The sequence below is a fragment of the Procambarus clarkii genome, chromosome 13 (assembly GCF_040958095.1).
Source record: "Procambarus clarkii isolate CNS0578487 chromosome 13, FALCON_Pclarkii_2.0, whole genome shotgun sequence".
NCBI lineage: Eukaryota > Metazoa > Arthropoda > Malacostraca > Decapoda > Cambaridae > Procambarus > Procambarus clarkii.
This window is the reverse complement of record NC_091162.1, coordinates 6,946,415-6,966,375: the sequence shown is the minus strand read 5'-3', so window position 1 is coordinate 6,966,375 and position 19,961 is coordinate 6,946,415. Positions and strand designations below refer to the sequence as shown.

At 40.5% G+C, this 19,961-nt stretch overlaps 1 protein-coding gene across 1 annotated transcript in view; it reads left to right on the top strand.

Annotated features, from left to right (window-relative positions):
• Window positions 1–1,695: 1,695 nt before the first annotated feature.
• Window positions 1,696–19,961, top strand: part of IntS11 (integrator complex subunit 11) — a 30,879-nt gene continuing 12,613 nt past the window's right edge. The window contains exons 1-8 of the mRNA XM_045731075.2: window positions 1,696–1,828; window positions 6,260–6,344; window positions 8,547–8,742; window positions 9,471–9,587; window positions 11,583–11,681; window positions 15,687–15,808; window positions 18,456–18,627; window positions 19,323–19,541. Of these exons, the coding sequence (XP_045587031.1) occupies window positions 1,801–1,828; window positions 6,260–6,344; window positions 8,547–8,742; window positions 9,471–9,587; window positions 11,583–11,681; window positions 15,687–15,808; window positions 18,456–18,627; window positions 19,323–19,541 (1,038 nt within the window). The 5' untranslated portion in view covers window positions 1,696–1,800. The remainder of the gene's footprint in view (window positions 1,829–6,259; window positions 6,345–8,546; window positions 8,743–9,470; window positions 9,588–11,582; window positions 11,682–15,686; window positions 15,809–18,455; window positions 18,628–19,322; window positions 19,542–19,961) is intronic.

Genomic DNA, 19,961 nt, shown 5'->3' with positions numbered 1-19,961 from the left:
GACACCTGCATTTAGGTTGAAATAACCTGATAGCTTGCTGAGGAATTTGATCTGCATCTTTCTATTTGTTAGAAAGCTGCAAAGTAACCTCTGCATGTTGTCAGATAGTTGAAACAGAGTGCAGAGTTTGTAACGTAGGCCGTCGTGCCATACAGTGTCAAAAGCTTTTTCGACGTCCTTTGCAATGAGGGCCGTCTTGGCCCTCTGGTGTTTATTTATGGAGAGGTAGTTTGTTATTATGTTCAGTGCGTCTTGTGTTGAGCGGTGTTGTCTGAAGCCAAATTGTTTGTCTGTCAATATGTTTTTGTGTTCTAGGTGATTCCTGAGTTTATGATTAATGAGTTTTTCGTATACTTTCCCTAATGTCTCTAGTAAGCTGATCGGTCAGTAGTTCTTAGGGTCTGTCGGGGATTTTTGGGGTTTTGGAATGAGGATTGCTGTGGCTTCTTTGAATGGGCTTGGGAAATATCCTGATGCTAGTGAGGCGTTGTAGACGTCTGTGAGTGCAAAGATTAGGGGGTCTGGAAGTTGCTTGAGGAGAGCTTGGCCAATGCCAGAGGCTCCTGGGGCTTTACGTCTGGTGTTCTTGAGCATGAGTTTAACTTCTTCAGGTAGTATTGATTCTGTGAGGTCACTTTCTAAGTCGTCTAGTGTCGTGAGGTCAATGGTAGGGTAGTGTGTGATGGCATGAGGGTTGTGCCGGATCCATGTTTCTACTCTGTTTATGTTTTGTATTGCTGTTGGCTGTGGGGGGTGGGGATTGAAGATGTCCTGCCAGTGTTGTTTGAATATGCCTACTACTTCTGAGGGATCGGTGTAGTTTAGTCCGCGTCTCGCATTTAAGTACCCCCTCGGTGCGCGCGCGCGCTACATAGTCGGTTAGTCTCCGACTCATGGTAATGCATTTTCTTCTTCGCAGAATTTCACCGCTTTTCTGAGAAAATCAGTGATTATATTTAGAAATATCACATTCTTCCCACTTGGATTGGACGTTAGAGCGAAGGTCTCGCTTCCTGCAGGTCGGCGTTCAATCCCCGACCGTCCAAGTGGTTGGGTACCATTCCTTTCCCCCCGTCCCATCCCAGATCCTTATCCCGACCCCTTCCAAGTGCTATATAGTCATGATGGCTTGGTGCTTTCCCCTGATAATTGGCTAGTCTTGTACATGCACTCTGGCTGGTGTAGATGAGCTCGGGCCAGTATACAGAAGAATGGGCCTCATAGTAGCTTGTCCATGGTAAACTTGGCAGAGTTGAATAAATCGAATTGAATGGTGATAAATGATATACTTTAATCCAGTTTTCAACTTGTTAATTAATTATTATTCAACGTACTCGTTTACCTTCAGTTCAGCTCCCTAGCTACACCTACGTAACGGGACCCAAGAGCCGAAGCTCAACCCCTGCAAGCACAAGTAGGTGAGTACATGTTATCTGACATAACACAAATCAAATGTATCAAAAGAAAATTACAAATAATAATAATATATAACATATTTAGAAATATAACATTATTATTATTATTATAAAGAGTTCGTACATTATGATATAATGATATATCATAATGACATAATGATATATCATAAATTTATATATGTTAAATAAAACGTAGCTATACTCTACACTAATACATATACTATGTTGGTAAATATTACGATTATTACATAGGCATAAAATAAATAGTGTAAGGTAGTGTGTGGAGCCCCGTGTAGGCCAGTAGCCCCTCAGCGACCAGACAATAACAAACTCTGCCGTGAATCTGGTTATTATGTAACTTTTCCAGTATATTACAGCCTCCATTATGCCTGACATCAAAGCCACACCTCTTGGTTAGTGTTACTGTTCGTTTAGAGTAACGTGTTACTTGGCCAGCTCCAAACTTTACAGGAAAGTGCCTTAGTCGTTTGTTTCTGGGTGCCCACACGGTCACCAGGGCAGCCCGTGGCCCACTCCAGCACCGGGGCATCTTGTGGCCCGTGGTCCACACCATCACTAGGGCAGCCCCTGGCCCACTTCAGCACCGAGGCATCTTGTGGCCCGTGGTCCACACCATCACTCGGGCATCCCATGGCCCACTCCAGCACCTGGGCATCTTGTGGTCCGTGGTCCACACCATCACTAGGGCATCCCATGGTCCACTCCAGCACCTGGACATCTTGTGGCCCGTGGTCCACACCATCACTCGGGCATTCCATGGCCCACTCCAGCACCTGGGCATCTTGTGGCCCGTGGTCCACACCATCACTCGGGCATCCCATGGTCCACTCCAGCACCACGACAGTCTGTGGCCTGCACCATGATTGCTAAGAACTGTAGGATAACCTGAACTTAATGAAGTTGGGTGCTAGGAAAAACAAAAAGACACCAGACACAAGGTACCATATTACAGAGGAAACCCCCACTTGAGATAAAACAGATGAAATACTTAGGGTGGGGCTGTTACACAGAACCTGTCACATGGACCTCATTTCCAAGGGCAGGGTTATAAAGGGGCCCCAAAAGAAGTTGTGTTATGTCATTGCTGCTCTTGAAACCCACCTAACCAATTCTAACAAAAATAAAATAATTTGATTTCTATATAATATTGTGTGTGTGACATCACTGAGATAATCAGGTTGCATCTTGAGAGCTTTTGGATACTACAGCCATCAAAGAATATCAGCTACCTATATATGCAAGGCTGGCCAATGTAAGAATTGCCTTTAGGAATGTGAACAAAGTCTTTCAGTCTAAATCACATGTCGTTAATTCTGGAATATTTGGCACAGTGTGGAATCTTTATCTTGTTAAATATAAAACAAAGACAAAATCAGAGATATTCCTCTAGACTAGTCTCAAAGCTGAGAGGTGAAAGTTAGATGGAAATAATATAGGAATTAAACTTCATGTCACTGGAAGAGAGAAGAAACAAGGGAGATATGATCACTACATACATAAATATTCATACTCCGCCCAAGTAAAACAGAAACAAGCAACACATAGTGGGCCAGCCAGAGGCTTAGGGTCCGTGCAGGAATATCCCTGCAAAACAAACAACAAAAATTCTCAGGCTAATCATAATGCATAGTGTAAATGGATGGATATAAAGGTCAGATAAATAATAAGTAATAATATTTATACAAGTGTACATATACAGTATATGATAGAGGAATGCACTAATATGCAAAGCATTTTGGCTGTAATGTAAAAAATTTGGGGTAATACTAAAACTAAATGAGAAAAGTTAAATTTTTTTTAATTGTGGAAGATAAAAAATGATTGAAAATTTTTAAAATGACATTTGGAGACTAATTTTTGCAATATTACATCAAATTTTTATAATTGTAGAAGAGATTAAACAGATGGTATAAAAAGTTTATGGTACTATATTTAGATGTGCCAGTTGTTAGCAACAGTGCAAATTTAGTAATTATATAATGTTCACAAGAGCAGCAAACACAGGTTGACATGGAGCATGTGATGGTGTGAGTGGAGTTGGTTACATAGAGTTCAGTAGTTTTTGGTTTCTCTTTTGAACTGGTTGAAAGAAATCTCTAATCTCTTAGGGAGGTCATTCCACAGTTGAGGATCTTTTAGGGAGGTCATTCTACAATTGAGGATCCTTAGGGAGGTCATTCCGCAGTTGAGGATCCTTCATTTGCATAGCATTTTTGCTTTGGTTAAGACTCATTCTTGGCTTATCAAAAAGATATTTGTTTCTAATGTGGTGCCCATGGGTTCTGTTACAGCCATCTATGAAGTGCTTAAGGTCAGGATTAGCATTGCAGTTGGGCGTTTAACACTATCGCGTGCAGCGCGTGAGCACCGCAGACTTTGACGTCCTGGGGCGAACAGTGCGGGTGAATGTGCGGTGACGCCTAAATGTGTATACTCGTTTCAGTTTTCTCACCTTAATTCTCATGCTACATCGTTTGTTTTGGTATCATTGTGTTCGCAATTAAATTCCCTGCAGGTGTATATGCATATAATGCCCAAAAGCCTGGCGAGACTCCCCGCAGCAAAGCCTAAAGTTACCCGTGAACGAGCACCAATTTGCACACCACAACCTAATGTGTATACTCGTTCAGTTTGATAACATCAATTTTCATGTTACATTGCTCGTTTTGGTATCAAATTGTTCGCAATATAAAGGTGTGCATTTTAAAAAACTAGTCCCATAATAATAGAGCAATAACTGGAATTTTAACAAATATTTTAATTTTGGACGCTCATCATTACAATTATTTATATCTTTCCAATGTTCTGACATCAATTTTCGTGTTACGTCGCTCGTTTTGGTATCAAATTGTTTGCAATCTAAAGGCGCACATTTTAAAACTAGGCCCATAATAATAGTACAATAAATAGAATTTTAACAAATATTTTAAAATTTAAAATTTAGACCCAAAAACGTATTTATAATCTTTCAAGTGTTCTTACATCAAGTTTCGTGTTACATCTTTCATTTTGGTATCAAATTGTGTGCATTCTAAAGGCGCTTATTTTGAAACTATCCCGAGGTCGATCGGATAAAAAATGAATTTTATACAAATATTTTTGAAGTGGACGCGAGTCTTGTCCACTGCTAGGATTCACGAGAAAAAAAGTAAACGTGATCGGTGTCCAAAGCGAGCAATACTGTTAATAAATACTGTATAGAGTAAACTTGAGAGGATGTGCAGTGACTTAATATTTAACATATTAAACAAGTTTGGTAAGGGAGAGAAGTGATATCTGGGATTGAAGTATGTTATTTGTCCTAGTTGCTAATTTATGTTGAGTAATTAGGGGTCGAGGGTAATTTTGGGTTGTAGAACCCTCAGTCACAGATATTGTAAGTTAGGTACCATCACTAATTAGGCAGGCAGTGTGGTCAGGCAACTAGCCACAAGAGTGCTTGCTGGTGGGGTGCTAGCCAAGGGTAGTGGGATGAGGCTAGCCAAGGGCAGGGTGTTCATGCTACTAGCCAAGGACAACACAAGGAGGGGAGACTGGGGTGGCAGGAGTTACTGCCTTACATTGAGGACAAGAGAATTTATTTACTTTTATATTCCTTCCATTTGTCTATAAAGTCCAGAGTATTCCATTTGCAACTGAATGTTGTGGCCAAGATGTACTAAATCCAACATAGAAGAACACTGTTTTGTACTTTGTAGCGGTTTTAAAAATCTTCCCAAATTCAATACCTTGCAGAGAAAGAAAGAAAAATACTTACTGTAGGAAAGAAGTTTTTTTCTTGAATAAATGTATTTTTACCTACTTGATGATGATTATCAATACTGTAACTTGCATGATATTGTACAGTATATTTGTAGTGTCTTAAAGTATTTGTCTTTTTCTCTTCCCATCGTAATGTATGTTACGGAGACTCGATGGAATTCAGTAGAAATTGGTTCTGTTGTTGTCATTAATGACCTGTGAGTTTCTTAACACTACTGTACATTGGATTAAATAATAACTACTTGGTCACTTAGCCTTCCACAGTTTCTCTCACCCAAACAAGGTATTCGAACAGCTTATCAAGTAGTGCAATAGAGTACAGTACTTTATAAATAACCCAAATTGGTATATGCTGGTTAAATAGTGTACACAGACCCGCTATTGGGATTTTGATTTAATCTAACTCTAGTTTCAGTGTTAATGCAGGCGATGAGTCACAATAACGTGGCTAAAGTATGTTGACCAGACCACACACTAGAAGGTGAAGGGACGACGACGTTTCGGTCCGTCCTGGACCATTCTCAAGTCGATTGTGATGAGGAAGTAGAGACAGGCAATAAATAGGCAAGAGAGAGCTGAGGAGCAAAGTAAGGTGTAGTAGAGGGGATAGTAGTAATAATAAGAGCTGCAGAGGGCCTATTGGCCCATACGAGGCAGCTCCTATTATAACCACCGAATGAGAAGGAGATAGGAATAAGAAGAGGATAGCAAGGGAGCGTAGGAGAAGACAATGAACAGAAAAAGGGAGAAGAGAGTTAATCTGTTAATCTTTGTTAATAATTAGCCACTCCTAGGGTTAATAGGCTATTTTGTCATTGCTTGCATGCATCAGATTGGTTACTGGTTATCTGATTTCAGTTAATATTCTAGGAACAAAATACTATATTCAGTCTTGTATAATGAAACTTTCTTAATGCAGTTCAGATAATACTCCTAATTTTGTTTTGTGGGGGAGATGGGATTTGTTTGTAGAAATATACATATTAATTTTGTTCTTAAATTTATTGTGTGTAGACTCTATGATTAATCAACTAGACTAAATGTCAGACATGATCACACAGGTGCCGGCCAGGATGTGGGGCGCAGTTGCATCTTGGTTACCATTGGTGGCAAGAACATTATGCTGGACTGTGGTATGCACATGGGGTACGTATCCACATTTAATTGCATAATTGACAACAAGGACTTGTTTATAATGCTTTAGAAACTCATTTGAAGTGTCATTTCTACCTTGCATAGTTATATTTAAGATGCAAACTAACAAATACTTTGTACAGCATAACTGTAACAACAGCAATGAACAAATCCACAAGGGCCGTGACGAGGATTCGAACCTACGTCCGGGAGCATCCCAGACGCTGCCTTAATCGACTGAGCTACGACATGGTAAAAGAGTTGAAACCGAGGTTCTACTGAACTTACTGGATCCTGCAGCCTCTCCGAGACACAAACAAGGGTTTTACACAACTCCCCCATGCACTCGAGCTATGTCAATAGGCTGTTCTTCCTCTTCGCCCTTACTTCATTACACACAGAAATCACAATAGCGTGATGCATCAAATGAACAAATTTGACAACTAGGACTTGTTTATAATGCTTCATTTGATATTTGTTCATTTGATGCATCACGCTATTGTGATTTTTGTGTGTACAACAGCAATAACACCGAGAATGATTTAGTTCAGTCTTTGTTTATATAGGTACTATATTCTGTATGTTTTCTTTACATATATAGGTTTTCAACTTTTCTGCACAAGGTCAAACAGTCATTTCTTTAATCCTTGGGCTGCACATCTGTTTTTACCTGACAATACCAAAGTTCACAATAATTTTTGTTTAAAATGTTGTTTACTTTCTAATATTGTTAAAATGTTCCCTGATCATTGGGGGGGGGGGGGGTGGAAATGTCACCAATTCATGCTCGCTCCTGCAGTGAGAGTCTCTGAGAAGTTGCATCGGTTATTAAGTCTAGCCAGCCTGCGGTCTATCCCCGTGCCCATGACGTTCGTAAGATATCTGCCCTTGTTGCCATCTTCGGTAACATGCCCTGGTCTGAAATTCGGGTATGGGGTTTTTGGCAGTCGAACAGGGTCCTGGCTGCACGCTACCTTGTAAATGTTCCTGGGCCTAGTCGGGCCTGTGTCGCTTTGGGTCAGGAGTTGCAGCCTGTTGTCTCAACTTCGAGTTGAGGTGAGAACCGACTGCCTCCTGGGTAAGTCCCTCTAGTTTTTGTCTTTGGTGAAAACCAGCGTTGAAAGAACTGAAACGCCATTTTCTGGGTGAGTCCCGGAGGCTCCCCGGCAACCCTCCCTTCCTTCTTTCCGGTCGGCGTTTTTTTCGCGTGCTTTTGGTATCCTTTTGGTATTAGGGAGCCGGTCGGCCGAGCAGACAGCACACTGGACTTGTGATCCTGTGGTCCTGGGTTCGATCCCAGGCGCCGGCGAGAAACAATGGGCCGAGTTTCTTTCACCCTATGCCCCTGTTACCTAGCAGTAAAATAGGTACCTGGGTGTTAGTCAGCTGTCACGGGCTGCTTCCTGGGGGTGGAGGCCTGGTCGAGGACTGGGCCGCGGGGACACTAAAGCCCCGAAATCATCTCAAGATAACCTCAAGATATAGCCTCAGAACTGCAGGGTGAATCCCTGGCGCGAGGGTCTGGGGCTTCCCCTTCCTCCTCCTGGGAAGGAGGGAGTTGCACAGACATGTGGTGCGGCTTGTATGACGTCATGCTTGTTTGCTCGTTATCATTTGGGGAGTTCTGTCCACTCGTTTGTCTATTTTCGTTGTTTTTAACCGAAATAGGGGTTTGTTTTGAGGCGCTTTCCTTTCTGGGTGCCTGTCCCGGTCGATGGCAGATATAGAATGCTCCAAATCACATGTGCGTTTCTACGGACCATTGCTCCTCGTGCCTCTCTCAGCGGGCTAGGTTCTGGCCATGGTCCCCGGTAGACCTAGAACTCCACCCACGCTGACTGATGCCAAAGTTTAGGTATGTTCATATCGGCCTGAATAGGAGGCTGGGAGCCTCTGGGACTCACCCAGAAAATGGTGTTTCATTACATTCAACGCTAGTGTTTTGCCAATGTAAGTGATTTGGGCCTCCTAATTTACTTTTGAAGTGCCTTCTTAACAAAACCCAATGCTGTGTAAGATTGTGACAAGTTGGTGTTGATTAAAGGAGGCCAGGATAGAAAGGGAAAAATACATATAAAACTATGTATTGTAAAAAGATTATTAGACTATAATGGGGACAGTGCTGATAGATGATTGTGCATCAAGACTGTACTGTAGTTCCCTGAAAAAGTATTACTATACTGTACTCATATTTGTACTTACCATTATTTATAGGTACAATGATGATCGTCGGTTCCCAGATTTCTCCTACATCACAGAGGGTGCCTTGACTGATTACCTTGACTGTGTTATTATCAGTCACTTCCACTTGGACCACTGTGGAGCGTTGCCCTTTATGACAGAAATGGTTGGTTACAATGGTCCCATATATATGACACAGCCTACAAAAGCTCTTTGTCCTGTTCTTTTGGTATGTACACACTTTTCTTCAGATATTATTTTTCTTTAGATTGCAATTTTTCTTTTAAATATAGAATCAGAATTTAATAGATAGCAATGTTAGTACTCTACTAGTATATGTTGATGTTCAAATAGGTAATAACTTGTGCTATTTATTGTCATGTTTATTTTCTGTTCACTGTCTTGAGATAATCTCATGGTATTGACTTGTAACTCCCCAACCCGTTCCCGCACTTGCTTACAGTCAATATTGGCTTATTTAATAAGTGCATATGTGACATACTAATTGATTGTGAATATTTTAGTTTACCTTGATAAGCTTCATAGAAAACACCGACCTCACCTAACCTTCTTAGTATGTTAAGATAAGCATATTATTGCTTCATATTTACAATTATTACAGTACTTAACCTATCAATAGGTTAAGTAATAATTGTAATTAAGAAGCAATAAGATGCTTATCTTAACATACTAAGATGGTTAGGTGAGGTCGGTGTTTTCTATGAAGCTTTTCAAGGTAAACTAAAATCAATTAGTATGTCACATATGCACTTATTAAATAAGCCAATATTGACTGTAAGCAAGTGCGAGAACGGGTTGAACTCCCAACACTTGTGTGTGGTTTCTGTCATTATTAGGCAGTGTAGCTCGGCTGCAACTTACTTTGATTCATCCACACATAGTTTGAACACACTTAGATGGTGATGAATATTATATATGCATTATTTCTGCCAACAGGAAGACATGAGAAAGGTTGCTGTCGAGAGGAAGGGCGAGACAAACTTCTTCACGTCTGGTATGATAAAAGACTGCATGAAGAAAGTCATCACAGTTTCTCTGCACGAGACAATGCAGGTAATATTAAATTGTATGGACAGCATGTACTTGTATTTATAGTTTATGGAGCATACAGTGTTGGATAGAAAGTCTAAATACAGTCTTGGAGAGAAAGTCTTCAGCACTCCTGGGGTAGAGCAGGAATATTGACAGATTTCAGAACACGATAGATATATCAGAAGAATTAATATGGGCTTTATGTGTAACTACTGTATTAAGTTTTTCATTTAATACAATTAACAAAAATTCTTCTTTCATTATAAAATGTACTCTGTAAACTAAGATGTTTTATCAAAATTCAACAGTAATGTAAAGGCTAGGTCTATGACCCACCCATAAATTGAAACTGTGTAAACAGTTGGCATGGCATGGGTGGGGAGATGGGGAGGCATGGGCTATGTAGTGCAGTGGTCAGTGCAGTCAGCTCACAATCAAATGGTACTGAGCTCGATTCCAATGGCAGGACAGAAATGTTTGGGCACTCCAGGGGTCACCAATGTAATGTATACAATTTTGGCCAATAACATTCAAAGAGTATAGCAGTTTTTTATGTTTATTTAATATAGTCTTGGTTACGGCAGTCAGATGTTAGAAATGAAAGATGTGCCGTGATAGCTGAAATGAGGATGCTTGTGCGAGGCCTGGAGCCGAGAGCAGAGAGCTTGAGCAGGGCTGGGGGTAGAGAGCTCGAAGGAGGACAAGAGCAAAGAGTTGAATGCAGGCAAGTTCAGAGAGCTTGAATGTAGGGCAAGAATGGGTAGCTTAAGTGTGGCTGGAATCTGGCTGTCTGCTCTGTGGTGAGGCTGTTGCATCTTTTAAGAGAGAGTTGGAACTAAACTCGTTGAGTGTTACAGTATTGCTGGGAGTAGATCCACAGTAATTACCTAAGTGTAGTTACAGGATGAGAGCTACACTTGTGGTGTCCCATCTACCCAGCACTCTTTGTCATATAAGGCTTTGAAACTACTGATGGTCTTGGCCTCCACCACCACCTCACTTAACTTGTTCCAACTGTCTACCACTCTGTTTGCGAAAGTGAATTTTTTTATATTTCTTCGGCATCTTTGTTTAGTTAGTTGAAATCGATGACCTCTTTCTTGAAGTTCCAGGTCTCAGATTTAAACTCTGCCCATTTGTTTCCGTCACCGTCGGGAAAAGAACCCAGAACCTTAGGACAACGAATCCCAAGCGCTGTCCTCTCAGCCGACAGTACCATATATCCAGAGCATTTGTCACTAAACCACTATTGAAGTTAGACCACTGATTCTAGATTGATTGATTGATTGATTAAGATGAAGCCAACCAGGAAGTGGCACGGGCACGAATAACCTGTAATGCTGATTCTAAGTTCGTGACAGCTTATATTACACGCTTCACGTGACCTTGTGTTGGCTTCTGGGAAGTTGATCATCCTTCTGGGATGCTGGTTATTTTTGACTGTCCTAAATGAATTCTAGAAACTTTGGGAAAAACTATAAATTATAATTAGGATTATTGGAGAGTGTTTATTGTAGAACATCTTGGAATGTGGAATTCTTAAGGATCAGTTATGTGGAATTAACAAGAACATTTGATTGTTAGCAGTGGAATGTCTGAACTTTGGAACAACTATATTACTTTTAATATAGTTGCTGCACATCCTGTGAAAGGTGAGTAGTTAGGTCAGCCTAGGAAGACCTCAACAGGCCTGACACGTTTTATGTCCCTGACAGTGGGAAAGCAATAGAGCAAGGCATCTCTTGAATCATGGCAGATGTTTTATGATGCAAGAGTTTGTATTACATCATAAATTCAAACAAAGGTCAATTTTTTTTAGTTAAGATACAGTATAATAAAATTAACTTGGAAGAGGGTAATGTTAATAATACAAAATACACTTTCACAGATGAAATATCATAAAAAAATTTGCAAATTTTCTAATTTGTTTGCAAAGATGATGGAGTGGCCGCATGTAGCTGCCAAATATTTTCCATAGAGAACCAGGTATTAATTCATTTTGTTTATTTTTAACAGGTTGACAGTGAGTTGGAGATCAAAGCGTATTATGCCGGACATGTTCTTGGAGCTGCCATGTTCCACATTAAAGTGGGCTCACAGAGTCTTGTGTATACAGTGAGTAGCAGCTTGCCACAAGTAAACGTGGCTGAAGCAATATTTTGTATAGACTGTAGCTCCAGATTAGGTTGGATCACTATTGTCAGTGCATTAACATTCATATTCCAGTGACACAATATATGAAATTTTCACTAAACCTAAATTTTGAGTACTTGTATGTCTCAGACTGATGAAATAACATGCTCGAGGGGAGGTTATTTTGGAGCTTAGTGAATCTTGGAAGTAACCTAAAAGATCCCTCATAATCATTGTCATCAGCATTTTCTCACAGGTGTGTATAATGATTTTAGCTGCAAATTCGTAGTGTGTATAATCTCAAAGCTCTCAAAATTTACTCTCTAGAAAGGAGCTAAGAGGGGGTATCACATTAGTGATTTTTGTAAGAAATAGTGTATTAGTGATTTTTGTAAGAAATAGTGTAGTAACACTATTTCTTACAAAGTACAAAATAGTGTAAGTAACACTGTAGTAACACAGTAACACTCATTCATTCTCAGGGACAGCCCCTTGAACCCACCAGGGAAGGTAACCCTGTCAGGGCAGGTGTAACACCTGTGACCCCATAGGAATATTAACCCTAAACACATTCAGCTCAAGGTCAACATTGGCAGAGTCCATCCAAAAACAAGACAAGTAAACACACGGACACGAAGCAACAATACTAAATACAAAACAATACACAAGGAAATGGCCTCTGCAGGACAAACGGAATACCAGCACTTACCTGAAACACCGGGACCCAAAGGGCAGGGTGACCGGTGGATAACTACACATTGTAGTACCAAGTGAAACACCGGGACCCAAAGGGCAGGGTGACCGGTGGATAACTACACATTGTAGTACCAAGTGAAACACCGGGACCCAAAGGGCAGGGTGACCGGTGGATAACTACACATTGTAGTACCAAGTGAAATACCGGGACCCAAAGGGCAGGGTGACCGGTGGATAACTACACATTGTAGTACCAAGTGAAACACCGGGACCCAAAGGGCAGGGTGACCGGTGGATAACTACACATTGTAGTACCAAATAAATAACTGAAGTGGATTACTTTCAGAGCCACCAGCTCAGGGTGCTGCCACCTGTATACTTGGAGTATACCTGGAATATACCTGTAGTATACCTGGAGTGGGTTCTGGGAGTTCTGTTCCTGATGCCTAAGCTTGGGGCCAGGCTTGACTTGTGATAACTTAATCCAACAGGCTGTTGCTTGGAGTAGCCCACAGGCTCACAAATCCACTATGAACTGGTTAATCTTGTACTTACTGAAGAAACATTTCTAATTTTCAACACTTCTACATCCGTACCGGCAATATTTCTTATATTTGCTGGGAGTATATTAAATACCCATGGACCTCTGTTCATACATTGTTCTCTAATTGTACCTATGGCACCTCTAATCCTCACCGGGTCTACTGCATTTCCTACCATATCTTTCGTTTCAGTATGTTATTTTACTGTGCAAATTTGGGACCTAGTCTTTCAGTATTTTCTTCCATCTATTGATACAGAATATATTTTTCTGCTTTGTTTCTATATATTTTTTATTTTTTCTTTGGTTTCTGTTTACCAAACATTCATTCATTCATTTATGTGCACCTTCAATAAAATGCAGCTTGTTTATCTCTCCCAAATTACAAAAATACTCTGGAACTACCCAGCCATCAACCCCACCTGGCTGTGGAGGTAGAGAGGGGGGAGGAGACTCTTGGAATATGACAAAGAAGTGTGTGATGAGCTCAGCAAGAGGTTCCAGGAGGTCTACAAACTAGAACCAGATTGGTGTCCAAGGAGGGGTGACAACAGATTACTAGAAACAACACTAAACAGAATTGAAGTTTATGTAGAAGAGGTAAACAAAAATACATGGAGGAACTGGATGTAGCAAAAACAGTAGGACTAGACCAGATGTTAAATATGGAAGCTGCAGGGATCTTGTGTTACCCATTAACTATAGTGTTTAACATTACACCAGAGAAAAGAGAGCTACTGGAAATCTGGAAAAAGTCATATGTGGTTCCAATATTCAAGAAAGTGAACAGACATGAATCACTGATTTATAGAAAATTGTAATTATCATGCATTCTATGCAAGATGCCCCCACAGAAATTATTGTAGAACATTGGGGGGAGTAAATTTTATAGCAGATACACAGTATGACTTCTGAAGGAAAATCATGCTTAACAAACTTGACTGAATTCTATGACAGGGTCACCATAATAAGACAAGACAAGGAAGGATGGGTAGATTACATCATCCTAGACTGCCAAAAAACTTTTGATACAGTTCCTCACAAAAGACTAATACACAAGATGGAGAGACAAGCTGGGGGTAACAGGAAAGACACTAAACTGGGTATGGGAATACTTGATGGATAGGAAACAAAGGGTCATAATCAGAGAGGATGTGTCATGCTGGAGAGGAGTCGAAAGTGTTGTTCCACAGGGCTCTGTCATAGGACCATTGCTGTTTTTAATTTTTGTAAATGACCTCGCAGAGGGAGTGAGCTCATACATGTTGATGTTTGCAGTTGATGGAAAGTTAATAAGGAGAGTAAGAACTGAAAAGGGCTGTAAGGTACTACAAGAAGACCCCGACAAACTTCAGGAGTGGACAGATAATTGGCTTCTGGAATTCAATCCAAATAAGTGTAAAGTAATGAAAATAGGATAGGGAGGTAGGAGACCTGTATTCATCTATACCATGAGAGAAAGACAATTACATAAAGAAAAAAAGAAGACCTAGGAGTAAACATAATCCTAACATTAGCACCAGAAGCTCATGTGAACAGGATAACATCAGCAGCATATGGGAGGTTAGCAAACATAAGAATATCATTTAAGGATGTAAATAAATAGGCTTTAAAGTCCAATTATGCTACTATGTGAGACCATTACTTGAGTATACAGCACCAGAATGGAAGCCATACCTTGAAACAGAAATTAGAAAGTTGAGAAGTGTCCAACTAGATTATAGTAATTCCAGAATTGAGAGTCCTCAGTTATGAAGACGAGGTTTAGTGAAGTTACCCCCAACAACCTTAAAGGAGAGAAGAAACAGTGGGGATATGATAACTACATCATGATTTTGGGGGAGTAGATAAAGAGGACAGTGTAAGCCTATATGAAAAGAGGTAAGGTAATGAGACATGAGTGGAACCTGGACATGTGATTGAGTCAAAGAGATGTATGGAAATTATTGTTCCTTGTACTGGTGGTTGGCAAGTGTTATGTAATGAAGAGGATGCTAAAGTCAGTTCCATCCAGAACTTTAAATATGATGAAAATATTAATGTTAATAGAGGTAATTAGTACTTTAGATATAAGTGAATAGTAGGCAGCGTATAAAGAGCTATATCTTACCCTCCAATAGTTAGTGATAGATAAGCACTGATAGGTCTCATATAGTTGTTTTCCAGCATATATGACTGCAACAGCTTTGGCCGACTCTTTGCTTCTGCAAAATTGTCATTTTCAAACGGCTGCTCGCTTCCCTCATGATGTACTTATTTCTGGCTCACTTTTGTGGCTCCCTATTTGCCTCTGTACCCATGTCAATATCATTTTTCCATGCTGTTTTTGTCTTCTCCTTTTCCACCTTGCACACACTCTGCGTGTCTGGACACTGATGGACTGGTTCATCTCGTTCTAGGTTAGTGTACACCAGATGTAGCTAATGTCATCTTGAATTTATAATTATATTTGTGGTTCCTTGGAATTCTGGTGTAGGACATGGTACTATGAGTCTTGTACACTGGGATATGTGGATATCATCTGTGTCAGGTTTCCTTGACCCATTTTGTTTAGGGAATCATTGTGTTGTTTATTGACTAATTTATCAAGTAATAAATCAAATGTTGGATGAAAATACTTTTGATAAAAGTTAATAAGCCCCTTATTTCATTAGCATGGATAAACATAATATAATTTTGTATTAGCTTTTGAGTTTAAAACTTGTTTAATATTATTTAATTAAGTACTGTACAGGTTATATATTTTCCAGGGTGATTACAACATGACTCCAGATAGGCACCTTGGTGCTGCGTGGATTGACAAGTGTCGTCCAGATCTTCTAATTTCTGAATCCACATATGCCACAACAATTCGAGACTCAAAACGGTGCAGGTAGTAACTAAATAAATTTGTTTCTGAGAGATATATTAAAACTGAGCAACTTATGATGTCCTAGAATTATTTCCATGGAAATAATTCTAGGACAGGGTCCTAGAATTTGTTGTATGGAACCTCCATACAACAAACCCTCCATTCAGTAAATCTCTGGGTGGAGAACACACTTTCCATGCCAAATTTACTCATCTGATTCAACGAACAAGAGTTCACTGAAGTTTGCGATTTGCTTAGGATGTAGGGACCGAGTTCACGGGTCTGCATTACAAGTTATAGTTGGGCTTGGGTAAGCCACTGAGTATATTTAAAATCAAATTCTCTGCTTCTTTTTAATTTCCAGTTGCAGAGGATTTTGTTCAGTAAAATATGGGGCCATTTTCTTTCAAAAGGAGATTTTTGAGGCATGGTCATGGGAAACTTGCTAGATGTGGCTAAATCTCTTTACAGACAGGTTCTCTTGGTTGTTGCTCTTCATATGACAGGTTGAAATTATTGTTTTGCTCCGTGAAATCAGCCCATAGAGCATGGGAAGTTTGGGCTATGAATGGTAGCTCTCATAATTTAGCTCCAATCATGCTTTTGATTATTTTTGTTAGGGGCAATAGCTCAATAGTTAGCATAGAAGGACATAGAATCTCATCACTTTTTTGCACTGGGAACAAGTGCAGAGATTCTTTTTACTGATTGTAATTGTTATATATTTTAATGTTTGCTTCATGATTCATGTTTATGCCTCACTTCTTGTCGTCCCCCTGTGGAGGGAGCCTGACCCTTAGCAGTGCAAGGGTTTTTGACTCCTCTACAAGGCTTTGAGGATGGGGCAGTGTTGGGTTTTTCTACCCTGGGGTAGCACATGGCACTTGTATGTGCTTTACTGGTGAATTTGCCCCCTCGGTTGTTTTTGGCAACTGTTGGTGAGCTCCTGTGCCCTCTGCTTCCTTTTTGGGGTCACTCTTCAGGACCTGGAAAGCTTCCCTACCACCCCACTTCCCATCATAGTTCTCAGAGGGCCTGCTTAGTCAGCCCTCCAATTTTGCACTCCCTGTGGCATGAATTTGTAGAATGGCCATCAGTCTTGTTATGTTTTGATGACTGTCCATTACTACCTTCACTATGCTGCCTGTTGGGGTGGATTAGCCCTTTCACCGTGCGACCTGCAATGTTCATCGTTGTGGCATCTGTTACTGAGTCAGCTCCCTCCCTGGGGGGTGGGGAGTCTGTCCTGGGGAAAGGATTTCCATATTCGTGCTCACCTCCTTTGTTCCTTCCCCCCTCTCTCACTTTCCTTACTCTCCTGCCTATCATGGTGTGAATTTGTTGCTTTGGTCTTCTTGGCAGGATTTGCCCTTGGTGACTTTGCTTTTTCCGGTGCAAGAAGTTGTCAGGCAGTGACCACTGGGCGGCTGCTTTGTTGTTGAGTTCATTCGACATGTGATGCTGTGGGGTCAGCCATTTTGTGAGTTTTGGTGTCAGGTTAGCAATTGTGGTACTTCCCAGCTAACTGTTTTCTTTTCTTCTCATTTCTGGGGCCTGACAGCTGAGTGGGCAGTGCTCGGGATTCATAGTCCTAAGATTCCAAGTTTGATCCCAGCGGAGGCGGAACAAATGGGCAGAGTTTATTTCACCCTAATGCTCCTGTTCACCTAGCAGTAAATAAGTACCTGGGAATTAGACAGCTGCTACGGGCTGCTTCCTGGGGAATGTGTAACAAAAAGGAGGCCTGGTCGAGGACTGGACCGCGGGGACACTAAGCTCCGAAATCATCTCAAGATAGCCTCAAAATAACTCTTCTTGTCGGCCAGACTCTTTGGGTAGCTTTTCTTGTGGATTCTTAGGTTTTGATTCCCCATGCTGTTAATATTTGGGGCATGTCCAACGTTCTAGTGGAAGAGGTCTCATTTTCACCCCATTACCATAGTGGACCGTTGACAATGTGTCCTGCTGTTGGCTTTGTGAGGAGTTGGGTTACCCCAAAATGGATTGGCAGTTTCCAGTTTATGTGATCCTGTTTCCCATCTGTGAGGTGCTCATGGTACATGCTCTTTGGCTAGACTACTATAAATCTCTACTAATCATGACTCCCACATCATTTTTGTATTTAAATTTGACAATTTCAGTATTGTCAGGCTGATATCTGGTAACTATTTTCATTTACTAAGCTTAGAACCCTGCATGTGTTAACACTGAAATTCATCTTCCAATCTTTCATCCAATTTAGAAAGCTATCTGAGCCATCTTGTAGCAATTCTGAGTCTTCTGTATTTATCTCCTGCTCAATTTGTTTCATAAGCAAATTGACCAATGCTGCTCTTCAATTTGGTGTCTTAATAATATATATACATATGGTAAACAACTGAGATCCCAGAACAGAGCCCCGGGGCACTCCACTTGCTCAATTTTTTGGCAATAGTTTCCAAGTGTGATTTAACTCCATTTGTTCTTGCCCTCTTTTTTATTTGAAGTGTTGCAGTCTTTTTGACTATCATCTGCTTAAAAAATTAAAAAATGCTGGAAAATAATAAAATTGTTAGGGAGAGCTGGTGACATATTGAGGATAAATTATGAACTGTTGCAAAAGATGACTTCTAGTATTTGTATGTATACAAGTATGTAAGTACTGTATGCCCTTACTTTTCTTCTGCAGAGAGCGGGACTTTCTTAAGAAAATCCACGACTGTGTAGACAGGGGAGGCAAGGTGCTCATTCCAGTGTTTGCTCTTGGCCGTGTCCAGGAGCTGTGCATCCTCCTTGACACCTACTGGGACCGAATGAATCTCAAAGTGCCCATATATTTCACTATGGGTCTTGCAGAAACGGTGAGCATTATTTTGCCTCCAATAAATGCATTTTAATTCTATTGGGTGAAAAATAGTTCTTTGAAGAAACTATTGTTATTCTATATATCTAGATGTATTGCTGTATTGTATGTGCAATATATTAAAAGAATGCTTAGGGTTGAGTATGTATAAGTAGTGGGTATGAACATATTCAGTCTTTAAACCACTTTTTCTGTGGTGAGCCCCGTCGGCTCCCTTATGCTTCAGGGAGCCTCCGGGGTTCACCCAGAAATGGCATTTCATTACATTCGGTGTTGGTTTTCTGGCATACATGACTGTAATGTATGGGGTGTGGAGTCTAATGTGTGGCAGGGTTAGCCCGTTTGGATGGTGTCGGAGGTAGGATCCCATATGTGTTGGAGAGTGTTGTGCGTGTTGTGCACAGGTAGGCATGACTATACTACACTGACACCACAGCAAGCTTTTCAAACTGTTCCTGAATGGTATCATTAAGATGCTAGGGAGTCACTGGGAAATAATTGATCTGGCAGGAGGTTGTGGGGGATCTGACAGGAGACTGAGGAAGATCTTGTATGAGGCTTAGAAAGATAATACATGAGGGTAAGGAAGATCCTGCATTAGACTTGGTAGGATCCTGTAAGAAGTGAGGGGGGTGCTCTTAAAATCTTGAAGCATATCGGTAGGTGTGGACTAATTGCACTTAATATTTTCAGGCAAATAAGTACTACCGAATGTTCATCACGTGGACAAATCAGAAAATCAGACAAACTTTTGTACATCGTAATATGTTTGACTTTAAGCACATAAAACCATTTGACAAGTCGTACATGGAGAATCCCGGACCTATGGTGGTGTTTGCTACCCCAGGCATGCTGCACGCCGGACTCTCCCTAGCAGTATTTAAAAAATGGGCCCCCAATTCAAACAATATGGTGAGTTTGATCTTTATTTATATATATTTCATAATAATACCCTCCTGTTCTTGTTGCTATATTGGCAACATTTTCAATGTTAATCAGATAAAAAGTAATTGAATAGAGGTGAGGCCTCTGTCTGTAGTGGCGTAGTCGAGCCAAGTAACCTACGGCTTGTAAAGGGTTCCCTGTCTGGTCTAGTGAATTTGTCCAGGTGTATTTATACAGTTGACTGTTGTGTTGCAGAATATATCTGTAAATATGATGCTTCTGATGAATTTATTAGGATGATGAAGGCTTATAAATGTATTATATTTACCTAATACAACTGCTACAAATAACTCTGGACATACATAACTTTAAAGATAAACAGTTCGTATGAAAATTGTTATAACAAATTAATGAATTAAGTGTGTAATAATGTGGCTCTTGCTATTA